A 12,482-nucleotide genomic window follows, 5' to 3' on the forward strand; every position below is an offset into this window, starting at 1 on the left:
TGATTACACTGTACGGATATGAGGAGGCAGCAGTGGGCGTCCCTATGCTGGGCTGTGCTTACACTGTACAGATATGAGAAGGCAGCAGTGGGTGTCCCTATGCTGGGCTGTGCTTACACTGTACAGATATGAGGAGGTAGCAGTGGGTGTCCCTATGCTGGGCTGTGATTACACTGTACAGATATGAGAAGGTAGCAGTGGGTGTCCCTATGCTGGGCTGTGATTACACTGTACAGATATGAGAAGGCAGCAGTGGGTGTCCCTATGCTGGGCTGTGATTACACTGTATGGATATGAGAAGGCAGCAGTGGACGTCCCTATGCTGGGCTGTGATTACACTGTACGGATATGAGGAGGCAGCCGTGGACGTCCCTATGCTGGGCTGTACTTACACTGTATGGATATGAGAAGGCAGCAGTGGGTGTCCCTATGCTGGGCTCTGCTTACACTGTACAGATATGAGAAGGCAGCAGTGGACGTCCCTATGCTGGGCTGTGATTACACTGTACAGATATGAGAAGGCAGCAGTGGGTGTCCCTATGCTGGGCTGTGATTACACTGTATGGATATGAGAAGGCAGCAGTAGGTGTCCCTATGCTGGGCTGTGATTACACTGTACGGATATGAGGAGGCAGCAGTGGGCGTCCCTATGCTGGGCTGTGATTACACTGTACGGATATGAGAAGGCAGCAGTGGGCGTCCCTATGCTGGGCTGTGATTACACTGTACGGATATGAGAAGGCAGCAGTGGGCGTCCCTATGCTGGGCTGTGATTACACTGTACGGATATGAGGAGGCAGCAGTGGGCGTCCCTATGCTGGGCTGTGATTACACTGTACGGATATGAGAAGGCAGCAGTGGGCGTCCCTATGCTGGGCTGTGATTACACTGTACAGATATGAGAAGGCAGCAGTGAGCGTCCCTATGCTGGGCTGTGATTACACTGTACAGATATGAGAAGGCAGCAGTGGGTGTCCCTATGCTGGGCTGTGATTACACTGTACAGATATGAGAAGGCAGCAGTGGGCGTCCCTATGCTGGGCTGTGATTACACTGTACGGATATGAGGAGGCAGCAGTGGGTGTCCCTATGCTGGGCTGTGCTTACACTGTACAGATATGAGGAGGCAGCAGTGGGCGTCCCTATGCTGGGCTGTGATTACACTGTACAGATATGAGAAGGCAGCAGTGGGCGTCCCTATGCTGGGCTGTGCTTACCCTGTACGGATATGAGGAGGCAGCAGTGAGTGTCCCTATGCTGGGCTGTGATTACACTGTATGGATATGAGGAGGCAGCAGTAGGCGTCCCTATGCTGGGCTGTGCTTACACTGTACAGATATGAGGAGGCAGCAGTGGGCGTCCCTATGCTGGGCTGTGCTTACACTGTACAGATATGAGGAGGCAGCAGTGGACGTCCCTATGCTGGGCTGTGATTACACTGTACAGATATGAGGAGGCAGCAGTGGGCGTCCCTATGCTGGGCTGTGATTACACTGTACAGATATGAGGAGGCAGCAGTGGGCGTCCCTATGCTGGGCTGTGATTACACTGTATGGATATGAGGAGGCAGCAGTGGGTGTCCCTATGCTGGGCTGTGATTACACTGTATGGATATGAGGAGGCAGCAGTGGGTGTCCCTATGCTGGGCTGTGATTACACTGTATGTATATGAGGAGGCAGCAGTGGGCGTCCCTATGCTGGGCTGTGCTTACACTGTATGTATATGAGGAGGGATAGGCAGGCCGAGAGTAAGGTATTCAAATATCACCTTTAAATATTTCTCCTGAGCTGACAGGTTGAATTAAATGATCAGTGATCAAGAGATCTGAGGCTTCTTCAAAAGTGACCAATGAGATTAGTAATGGATCATTAATCTCTACCCAGGACTTATAAATAGTTGAGATTTCAGAGATCATTCTTCCTGCCCTTCCCCTCCCTTTTCTCAGGCCACGTCACTCAGGCCACGTCACTCAGGCCACATCACTTATGTCACCGATTGGCTTGGCCTGCTCATGTAGGCAGTCTGGTGACCTTTCCTTACATTAGCAGCAGCCAAATTAATGAGAGGTTTCTGTACATAGCCAGTGGTCTAAGTGTAGAAGTGGTGATATTAGCTGAAGGAATCAGGGACATATGGGTGCAAATAATTAGAGGCTGGTTCTGAGCTGGGGATTAGAGTTTCCCTTTTTCCTGTTGATTCTCGGTCCCCTTCCATCTGTTTTTAGAAATGTTCCAGAGCGTATTAGGGGAAATGATGAAGGGTTTGATGTTCTCACCTTCTTGGCTGGTGATGAGCACCTGACCGTCAGGTTGGATTTTCTCCCATTTGAACGTTGGCACTGGAACCCCTTCTGTTACTGAACATCGGAGATAAATCCTCCCTCCTTCTTTGCCTTGGCCTTCGCTGGAACAGTCCGGACTTGAGGGAGGGACTGTAGAGATAGAACCCAGATATGTATAATTCTCTAAACCAATGTTCACATATCGTTACTAAACATACATTTATCCTCATCTATTTATGTACATTGGGAGCAAACATTGTAATATAACAACGAGAAATGAGGCTGATAAGCTTACAATCTATATGAATATAGGAGTTTGATACATAAGAGTAAGTGCCATATATTGTAAGTCATTGTGTTCTACATCGTCCAATCACACAGCAATATCATTGGGTCAGAGAATTGTTTGAGTATAGAAAGAGAACACATGTAAGTTTTGTGTGAACTCTGTAGAGAGGGTACAGGTTGCGTTTCCCATATCCAAATTATCCGAAATACGGAATTTTTTTGGCATGACTGAGATAATGAAACTTTTGATTGTTCAATGTACAGAAACTTTGTCTAAAGGCGCGCATCCACTAGACGATAAAAGTGAGCGATATCGTTCATTTATCGTTTACAAATCGTTCGTTGAAATGTCATAAACGATGAACGATGTGCGCTTCCGTTCGTCGTTTACTGCATCGTGCGTCGTGCTGGTTTTCCATCCAATTTATTGTTCTCGTATTGTTATCGTTTGCAAATCGTTCAGACTGAAAGATAAAATTTGAAGGGAAAAATCAAGGGAAAATCACAGGGGGCAGATCGTCTAGTGGATGTGTGCCTTAGGGCACAAATTATTAAACATATTGTATATAATGACCTGCAGGCTGTGTGTATAAGGTGTATATAACACATAAATGCATTCTGTGTGTATATTGGGGGTCCCATTCCTAAGATATCTCATTATGATATGCAATTATTCCATAATACAGAATATTCCATCATCTAAAATACCCCTGGTCCCAAGCATTTTGGATATGGGAGACTCAACCTGTGATAGCAGTCTAGGAAGTTAAGAGGATTTTCTGCATTTTGATAAATTTGCAAGAAGAAGTGAGTTTTTAGGGAGCGGAGACACATTTGCGCACTGGCAGCGAAGGGACCGGAACGAGGAAGTAATGTGATAGTATAACTATAAGAAGAAAGGTCTGCATTCAACGCAATATTACACAATAAAATCACTTTTATTATCTATAAAATAAATGTCAATGAATCGAATTGTTAATAACTAGCGAACCGCCATTTTTTGCACAGGAGCCATTTTGAATTTACAGCGAGTCTCTCTTAACCGATGTCTTATATGATTTCCTTATTTGTCATTTTCCCTCCTGACATCAACACGAAATGATTTAGTTTTGAAGTGACGCGCAAAAGGGCCACATACAGTGGTCTGTGGGCAAAACATTCGCTACCACCGTAAGTGTTGGTCCCAGTGCTTTATTGTCACGCCAAAGCCGACTCTTACCAGGAATTAGACTTACACAATTGTTTTTCACGTAAATGAAATCAGAACGGTAACAAAATGGAAATCCTGACATTGTATATCAGTGATCAGGGCTTACATCAATGGTTCTGGAGAAACCGGATAATACTTATCCATCTCTACATGGTACAAAATAAGGGCCATCGTTGTGATATATTTAACGGTTTAGGCAGTGTAAGCCTAGGTAGCTCAGTCTGTATGGAGGCAGGTCCTATATGGTGATGGGGTCTCTGGTAAGTCACATGCTGGACTTGTACAGTGAAAACTAACTATGGCCTGATCCAAGTTTTCCGATGGCTCTTCTAGTTTGTGTTGCTGTTATTACTTTGTTAGGTACTTAAAAATATCTTATAGCTGAGCGCCCTACTGGCAATGCTGGCGGATGCCCTGTCTCAGAGCTCCTGGTGGGGGATACTCCTTACACGCTCTGATTGTGTTTTATGCACCCTCAGAGCTGCTGGGAGCATCCACCACCGACATGTCCATAGAGGCTCCTGGCTACACAGATTCACCACTGTCCGAGGGGAGCAGAATGAGGAGTGCACTAATCCAGCAGCTGGTAACAAGACTGAGATGAACTCTGTGCAATTAGGAAATACAGGCAAGATACTCGGGTGAGACCCACAGGTGGATAATTAGTCTGGAAGGAGTCACGGCAGCAATCTGAGAAGCAGACACTTCTGCATAAGGTCAGAGCTGCTGTAATTGTGTGTGAGGCTCCAATGTTACTTCATGGTACCGATGTTTTCGCTGCATTGCAGGTGGTTACGGATATAGAGGAAGTGGGCGTCTTTATGTTGGTCTGCGACGTCTTTGCGGTAGCATTCATTAGCATATTTTCGCAGCAGACTTGCGTGCGATTACGGAGCTGCGACCGCAATAGATCAGGCCCTCTAGCTGAAGTCTGCACAGAGTTGAGAGTCTGGCGGCAGATATGCTGTAGCTGGAATTGCAGAAATTTAGCTGATAAGTGCCCAATGTCAGGAAAGCCTGAGGCTTGGAAGTCTTAGTGCATAGGGAATCCAGCAAAGCAATAAACTGTAGAAAACGAAGTACCGTAGTCTTACTACTAACTGGAGCCAGGAATAGCAATGTGACGTGCTGCAACAACAGGAATCTGGAATTCGGATGTGACTTATTGCTCTGGCAGTCATCTCGTCTTCAGGGAAGACTTATGGTGCATACATACGGTCAGATCTTGTCAGATCTGAATGAAAACGATTTTAAAAATTGTTCAGTCGTTCATATCTGAAGGAAAATCTGACACGTGAGCCAGCAACGATGAACGATGGGCGTTCCCGCATGTCAGATAGCGATATCTGACATCTGATGTGTTTGCAGTCAAATTTGGATGATTCCATTCATTTTAATACTGTCTGAAATCGTTCAATCATTCAAATTATTGGTAAAATCGTTCAAGTCATTGGTAAAAATTGTTCAAACGTTCATCTGACAGATCTGACCGTGTGTATGCGCCATTAAGGTGCCCATCTACTAGGTGATTAAATTGAGCGATATAACGATATCGTTATCATTCAATAATCATTTGAAAATCGTTTGCAAAACAACCAGCAATGCGCGCTCCTGCTGGTCGTTTAGACATCTATTATCGGGCAAACATGCTGGACAACCTGACGATAAGCATGTTTGCAGATGGTTGATGAGTTTGCAATGAATGACTGCTCGGTCAGTGTACGCGCATCACAGACTGACAAACGACTGCACGATTACAATGTCGTAATTGTGCAGTCGTTTTGAGGTCTGCTAGTGGATGGGCAGCTTTAAGGTGCCCATCCACTAGACTATTAAATTGAGCGATTAAATTATAACGATATCGTTATCTTTTGATAATTCGATAATCGTTTGATAATTGTTTGAAAATCGTTCGCAGATTGTTTAAAAAATATCTAAAATGACCAGTGATGTGCGCTCCTGCTGGTCATTTAGACATCTATCATCGTACAAATATGTTGTACAACCTGACGATATCATCAGATTCAACATGTTTGCAGATGATTGATGTGCCTACACCAGGGGTTCCCAACCACGGTCCTCAAGGCACTCTAACAGTCCAGGTTTTGAGGATAGCCATACTGGAGCACAGGTGATTTAATTAGTACCTCAGTTATTTTGATTTAACCATCTGTGCTCAAGCCTGGATATCACCAAAACCAGGACTGTTAGTGTGCCTTGATGACCGAGGTTGGGAATCACTGGTGTAGACTGAACAACTGCTCGTTCAGTGCAGGCTCATCACAGACAGACAAACGACTGCATGATTACAATGTCGTAATTGTGCAGTATTTTGCCTGTCATCTAGTGGATGGACACTTTTACATAGCAGTTGCTGGTCACTGATTGGCTGCGAGAGTCAGCTGAAGCAAGGAGCACTCTGACTGGGGGGAAAGTGGTCACCTGACATAAACATGGCAACGTCCATGCATGAGCTCACAGAACAAAGGCAAGTAGTAAACCTGACCTTCAGCACAGGTAGGAAAGGTAAGTCACATGATAACTCACTTAGTACATAAATGCTGAAAAGTCAGAATCATAGGACAGAGAGTTCCTTAGGACAAAGAGTGTGATAGGACAGAGAGTGTGATAGGACAGAGAGTATGTACTGTGTCACAGATGTGGGGTTTTGAGGCTGTGTTCTCTGGATGCTCTCTGGAGGAGACTTGGTTTAATGAAGTTTCTAAGCATGAGAGAGTATATAACTTGAAGGAACTTATGAGTGAGTGCAGAAGGATGGTAGAAAACTGGTAACAGCACGGGAGCTGCTTGGTGTGGCTAGGAAGCCGTAAGGTGATTGGTGGTAGCACGGAAGCTACTTAGTGCAGCTGGAAAGCCGTATGGAGAATGGTGGTAGCATGGGAGCTACTTGGTGCAGCTGGGAAGCCGTATGGAGAACGGTGGTAGCTCGGGAGCTACTTGGTGCAGCTGGGAAGCCCTATGGAGATTGGTGGTAGCTCAGGATCTACTTTGTGCAGCTGGGAAGCCATATGGAGAGCGGTGGTAGCACGGGAGCTACTTAGTGCAGCTGGAAAGCCGTATGGAGAACGGTGGTAGCATGGGAGCTACTTGGTGCAGCTGGGAAGCCGTATGGAGAACGGTGGTAGCTCGGTACTTGGTGTGGCTGGAAAGCCGTATGAAGAACGGTGGTAGCATGGGAACTACTTGGTGCGGCTGGGTAGCCGTAAGGTGATTGGTGATGGCACGGAAGCTACTTGGTGCGGCTGAGAAGCTGTATGGAGAAGTACTTACTAGATGGTAGCAATTACCTACAGAGCACAGTGAGGAGGCTCACTTAGTAAAGCTAAGGGACTTGTTGCATTGGCCATTAGTGAGTGCAACAGGAAATCCTTTAATAGGCTCCACAGAACGCTGATTGGCTGAGAGAGAAGGAGAAGCATCTCATTGGTGGTAGTGGAGTCACATGGGCAAAACCAAGATGGCCACACCCATGGACCGGAGGACAGTGTTTCCAGCATGTGAGCACTGGAGCTGGAGAGCGCAGCAGGACAGGATCCACAAAGGTAAGTGCTGGGGTCTGATTCTGGGGTTTCTTCTGTGGACAGACAGAGAGTATGATAGGGCAGAGTGTGTGATTGGACAGAGAGTGTGTGATTGGACAGAGAGTGTGTGATTGGACAGAGAGTGTATGATTGGACAGAGAGTGTGTGATTGGACAGAGAGTGTGTGATTGGGCAGAGAGTGTGTGATTGGGCAGAGAGTGTGTGATTGGGCAGAGAGTGTGTGATTGGGCAGAGAGTGTGTGATTGGGCAGAGTGTGTGTGATTGGGCAGAGTGTGTGTGATTGGACAGAGTGTGTGTGACTGGACAGAGTGTGTGTGATTGGACAGAGTGTGTGTGATTGGACCGAGAGTATTATTGGACAGAGTGTATGATACTGTAGGACAGAGAGAATGATACTGTAGGACAGAGAGTATGATACTGTAGGACAGAGAGTATGATACTGTAGGATAGAGAGTATGATAGGACAGAGAGTATAATAGGACACAGAGTATTATATTAGAGGGCACAGAGTATGATAGGATAGAGAGTATGAAAGGACAGAGTATGATACTGTAGGATAGAGAGTATGATACTGTAGGATAGAGAGTATGATACTGCAGGACAGAGAGTATGATAGGACAGAGAATGATACTGTAGGACAGAGAGAATGATACTGTAGGACAGAGAGTATGAGAGGACAGAGAATGATACTGTAGGGCAGAGAGCATAATACTGTAGGGCAGAGAGTATGATTGGACAGGTAGTATGATACTGTAGAATAGAGAGTATGACAGGACAGAGTATGATACTGTAGGACAGAGTATTATATTAGAGGGCAGAGAGTATGATACTGTAGGATAGAGAGTATGATACTGTAGGACAGAGAGAATGATACTGTAGGACAGAGAGAATGATACTGTAGGATAGAGTATGATACTGTAGGATAGAGTATGATACTGTAGGATAGAGTATGATACTGTAGGACAGAGAGAATGATACTGTAGGATAGAGAGTATGATACTGCAGGATAGAGAGTATGATACTGCAGGATAGAGATTATGAAAGGACAGAGAGTATGATACTGTAGGACACAGAGTATGATACTGCAGTATAGAGAGAATGATACTGTAGGATAGAGAGTATGATACTGCAGGACAGAGAGAATGATACTGTAGGACAGAGAGAATGATACTGTAGGACAGAGAGAATGATACTGTAGGACAGAGAGAATGATACTGTAGGATATAGAGTATGATACTGCAGGATAGAGATTATGAAAGGACAGAGAGTATGATACTGTAGGACAGAGAGTATGATACTGTAGGACAGAGAGTATGATACTGTAGGACAGAGAGTATGTTACTGTAGGACAGAGAGTATGTTACTGTAGGACAGAGAGAATGATACTGTAGGACAGAGAGAATGATACTGCAGGATAGATAGTATGAAAGGACAGAGAGAATGATACTGTAGGACAGAGTATGATACTGTAGGATAGAGAGTATGAAAGAACAGAGAGAATGATACTGTAGGATAGAGAGAATGATACTGTAGGATAGAGAGTATGATAGGACAGAGAGTATGATACTGTAGGATAGAGAGTATGAAAGGACAGAGAGTATGATACTGTAGGATAGAGAGTATGATACTGTAGGATAGAGAGTATGATACTGCAGGATAGATAGTATGAAAGGACAGAGAGTATGATAGGACAGAGAATGATACTGTAGAACAGAGAGAATGATACTGTAGGACAGAGAGTATGAGAGGACAGAGAATGATACTGTAGGGCAGAGAGCATAATACTGTAGGGCAGAGAGTATGATTGGACAGGTAGTATGATACTGTAGAATAGAGAGTATGACAGGACAGAGTATGATACTGTAGGACAGAGTATTATATTAGAGGGCAGAGAGTATGATACTATAGGATAGAGAGTATGATACTGTAGGACAGAGAGAATGATACTGTAGGACAGAGAGTATGATACTGTAGGATAGAGTATGATACTGTAGGATAGAGTATGATACTGTAGGATAGAGTATGATACTGTAGGATAGAGTATGATACTGTAGGATAGAGTATGATACTGTAGGATAGAGTATGATACTGTAGGATAGAGAGAATGATACTGTAGGATAGAGAGAATGATACTGTAGGATAGAGAGAATGATACTGTAGGATAGAGAGTATGATACTGTAGGATAGAGAGTATGATACTGTAGGACACAGAGTATGATACTGTAGGACAGAGAGAATGATACTGTAGGATAGAGAGTATGATACTGCAGGATAGAGTGTATGATACTGCAGGATAGAGATTATGAAAGGACAGAGAGAATGATACTGTAGGACAGAGAGTATGATACTGCAGGATAGAGAGAATGATACTGTAGGACACAGAGTATGATACTGTAGGACACAGAGTATGATACTGCAGTATAGAGAGAATGATACTGTAGGATAGAGAGTATGATACTGCAGGACAGAGAGAATGATACTGTAGGACAGAGAGAATGATACTGTAGGACAGAGAGAATGATACTGCAGGATAGAGATTATGAAAGGACAGAGAGTATGATACTGTAGGACAGAGAGTATGTTACTGTAGGACAGAGAGTATGTTACTGTAGGACAGAGAGAATGATACTGTAGGACAGAGAGAATGATACTGTAGGACAGAGAGTATGATACTGCAGGATAGATAGTATGAAAGGACAGAGAGAATGATACTGTAGGACAGAGTATGATACTGTAGGATAGAGAGTATGAAAGAACAGAGAGAATGATACTGTAGGATAGAGAGTATGATAGGACAGAGAGTATGATACTGTAGGATAGAGAGTATGAAAGGACAGAGAGTATGATACTGTAGGATAGAGAGTATGATACTGTAGGATAGAGAGTATGATACTGCAGGATAGATAGTATGAAAGGACAGAGAGTATGATACTGTAGGACAGAAAGAATGATACTGTAGGATAGAGAGTATGATAGGACAGATAGTATGAGAGGACAGAGAGTATGATACTGTAGGATAGAGAGTATGAAAGGACAGAGAGTATGATACTGTAGGACAGAGAGTATGATACTGTAGGATATAGAGTATGATACTGCAGGATAGAGATTATGAAAGGACAGAGAGTATGATACTGTAGGACAGAGAGAATGATACTGTAGGACAGAGAGTATGTTACTGTAGGACAGAGAGTATGTTACTGTAGGACAGAGAGAATGATACTGTAGGACAGAGAGTATGATACTGCAGGATAGATAGTATGAAAGGACAGAGAGAATGATACTGTAGGACAGAGTATGATACTGTAGGACAGAAAGAATGATACTGTAGTATAGAGAGAATGATACTGAAGGATAGTGAGTATGATACTGTAGGATAGAGAGTATGAAAGGACAGAGAGTATGATACTGTAGGATAGAGAGTATGATACTGTAGGATAGAGAGTATGAAAGGACAGAGAGTATGATACTGTAGGATAGAGAGTATGATACTGTAGGATAGAGAGTATGATACTGCAGGATAGATAGTATGAAAGGACAGAGAGTATGATACTGTAGGACAGAAAGAATGATACTGTAGGATAGAGAGTATGATACTGTAGGATAGAGAGTATGAAAGGACAAAGAGTATGATACTGTAGGATAGAGAGTATGATACTGTAGGATAGAGAGTATGATACTGCAGGATAGATAGTATGAAAGGACAGAGAGTATGATACTGTAGGACAGAGAGTATGATACTGTAGGACAGAGAGTATGATACTGTAGGATAGAGAGTATGATACTGCAGGATAGATAGTATGAAAGGACAGAGAGTATGATACTGTAGGACAGAAAGAATGATACTGTAGGATAGAGAGTATGATATCACAGATAGTATGAGAGGACAGAGAGTATTATATTGGAGGACAGAGAGAATGATACTGTAGGACAGAGAGAATGATACTGAAGGACACAGAGTATTATATTGGAGGACAGAGAGTATGAAAGGACAGAGAGTATGATATTGTAGGATAGAGAGTATGAAAGGACAGAGAAAATGATACTGTAGGATAGAGAGTATGAAAGGACAGAGTATGATACTGTAGGACAGAGAGTATGATACTGTAGGACAGAGAGAATGATACTGTAGGACAGAGAGAATGATACTGTAGGACAGAGAGTATGATACTGCAGGATAGAGATTATGAAAGGACAGAGAGTATGATACTGTAGGATAGAGAGTATGATAGGACAGAGAGTATGATACTGTAGGATAGAGAGTATGAAAGGACAGAGTATGATACTGTAGGATAGAGAGTATGATACTGCAAGATAGATAGTATGAAAGGACAGAGAGTATGATACTGGAGGACAGAAAGAATGATACTGGAGGATAGAGAGTATGATATCACAGATAGTATGAGAGGACAGAGAGTATTATATTGGAGGACAGAGAGAATGATACTGTAGGATAGAGAGTATGATACTGTAGGACAGAGAGAATGATACTGAAGGACACAGAGTATGATACTGTAGGATAGAGAGTATGATAGGACAGAGAGAATGATACTGTAGGACAGAGAGTATGAAAGGACAGAGAGTATGATACTGTAGGATAGAGAGTATGAAAGGACAGAGAGAATGATACTGTAGGATAGAGAGTAGGAAAGGACAGAGAGTATGATACTGTAGGACAGAGAGTATGAAAGGACAGAGAGTATGATACTGTAGGATAGAGAGTATGATACTGCAGTATAGAGAGTATGAAAGGACAGAGAGTATGATACTGTAGGACAGAAAGAATGATACTGTAGGATAGAGAGTATGATATCACAGATTGTATGAGAGGACAGAGAGTATTATATTGGAGGACAGAGAGAATGATACTGTAGGACAGAGAGAATGATACTGAAGGACACAGAGTATGATACTGTAGGATAGAGAGTATGATAGGACAGAGATTATTATATTGGAGGACAGAGAGTATGAAAGGACAGAGAGTATGATATTGTAGGATAGAGAGTATGAAAGGACAGAGAAAATGACACTGTAGGATAGAGAGTATGAAAGGACAGAGAGTATGATACTGTAGGACATAGAGTATGATACTGTAGGACAGAGAGTATGATACTGTAGGATATAGAGTATGATACTGCAGG

The 12,482-nt window shown here is 43.3% G+C and overlaps 1 protein-coding gene across 1 annotated transcript in view; it reads right to left on the minus strand.

Annotated features, from left to right (window-relative positions):
* The window catches only part of LOC148504052 (V-set and immunoglobulin domain-containing protein 2-like), a 196,695-nt gene that overhangs the window by 77,173 nt on the left and 107,040 nt on the right, over nt 1–12,482 (minus strand). The window contains exon 5 of the mRNA XM_088448858.1: nt 2,277–2,432. Coding sequence (XP_088304984.1) covers nt 2,277–2,432 — 156 coding nt within the window. The remainder of the gene's footprint in view (nt 1–2,276; nt 2,433–12,482) is intronic.

The sequence above is a fragment of the Taudactylus pleione genome, unplaced genomic scaffold, assembly GCF_031769625.1.
Source record: "Taudactylus pleione unplaced genomic scaffold, aTauple2 ptg000469l, whole genome shotgun sequence".
Lineage (NCBI taxonomy): Eukaryota > Metazoa > Chordata > Amphibia > Anura > Myobatrachidae > Taudactylus > Taudactylus pleione.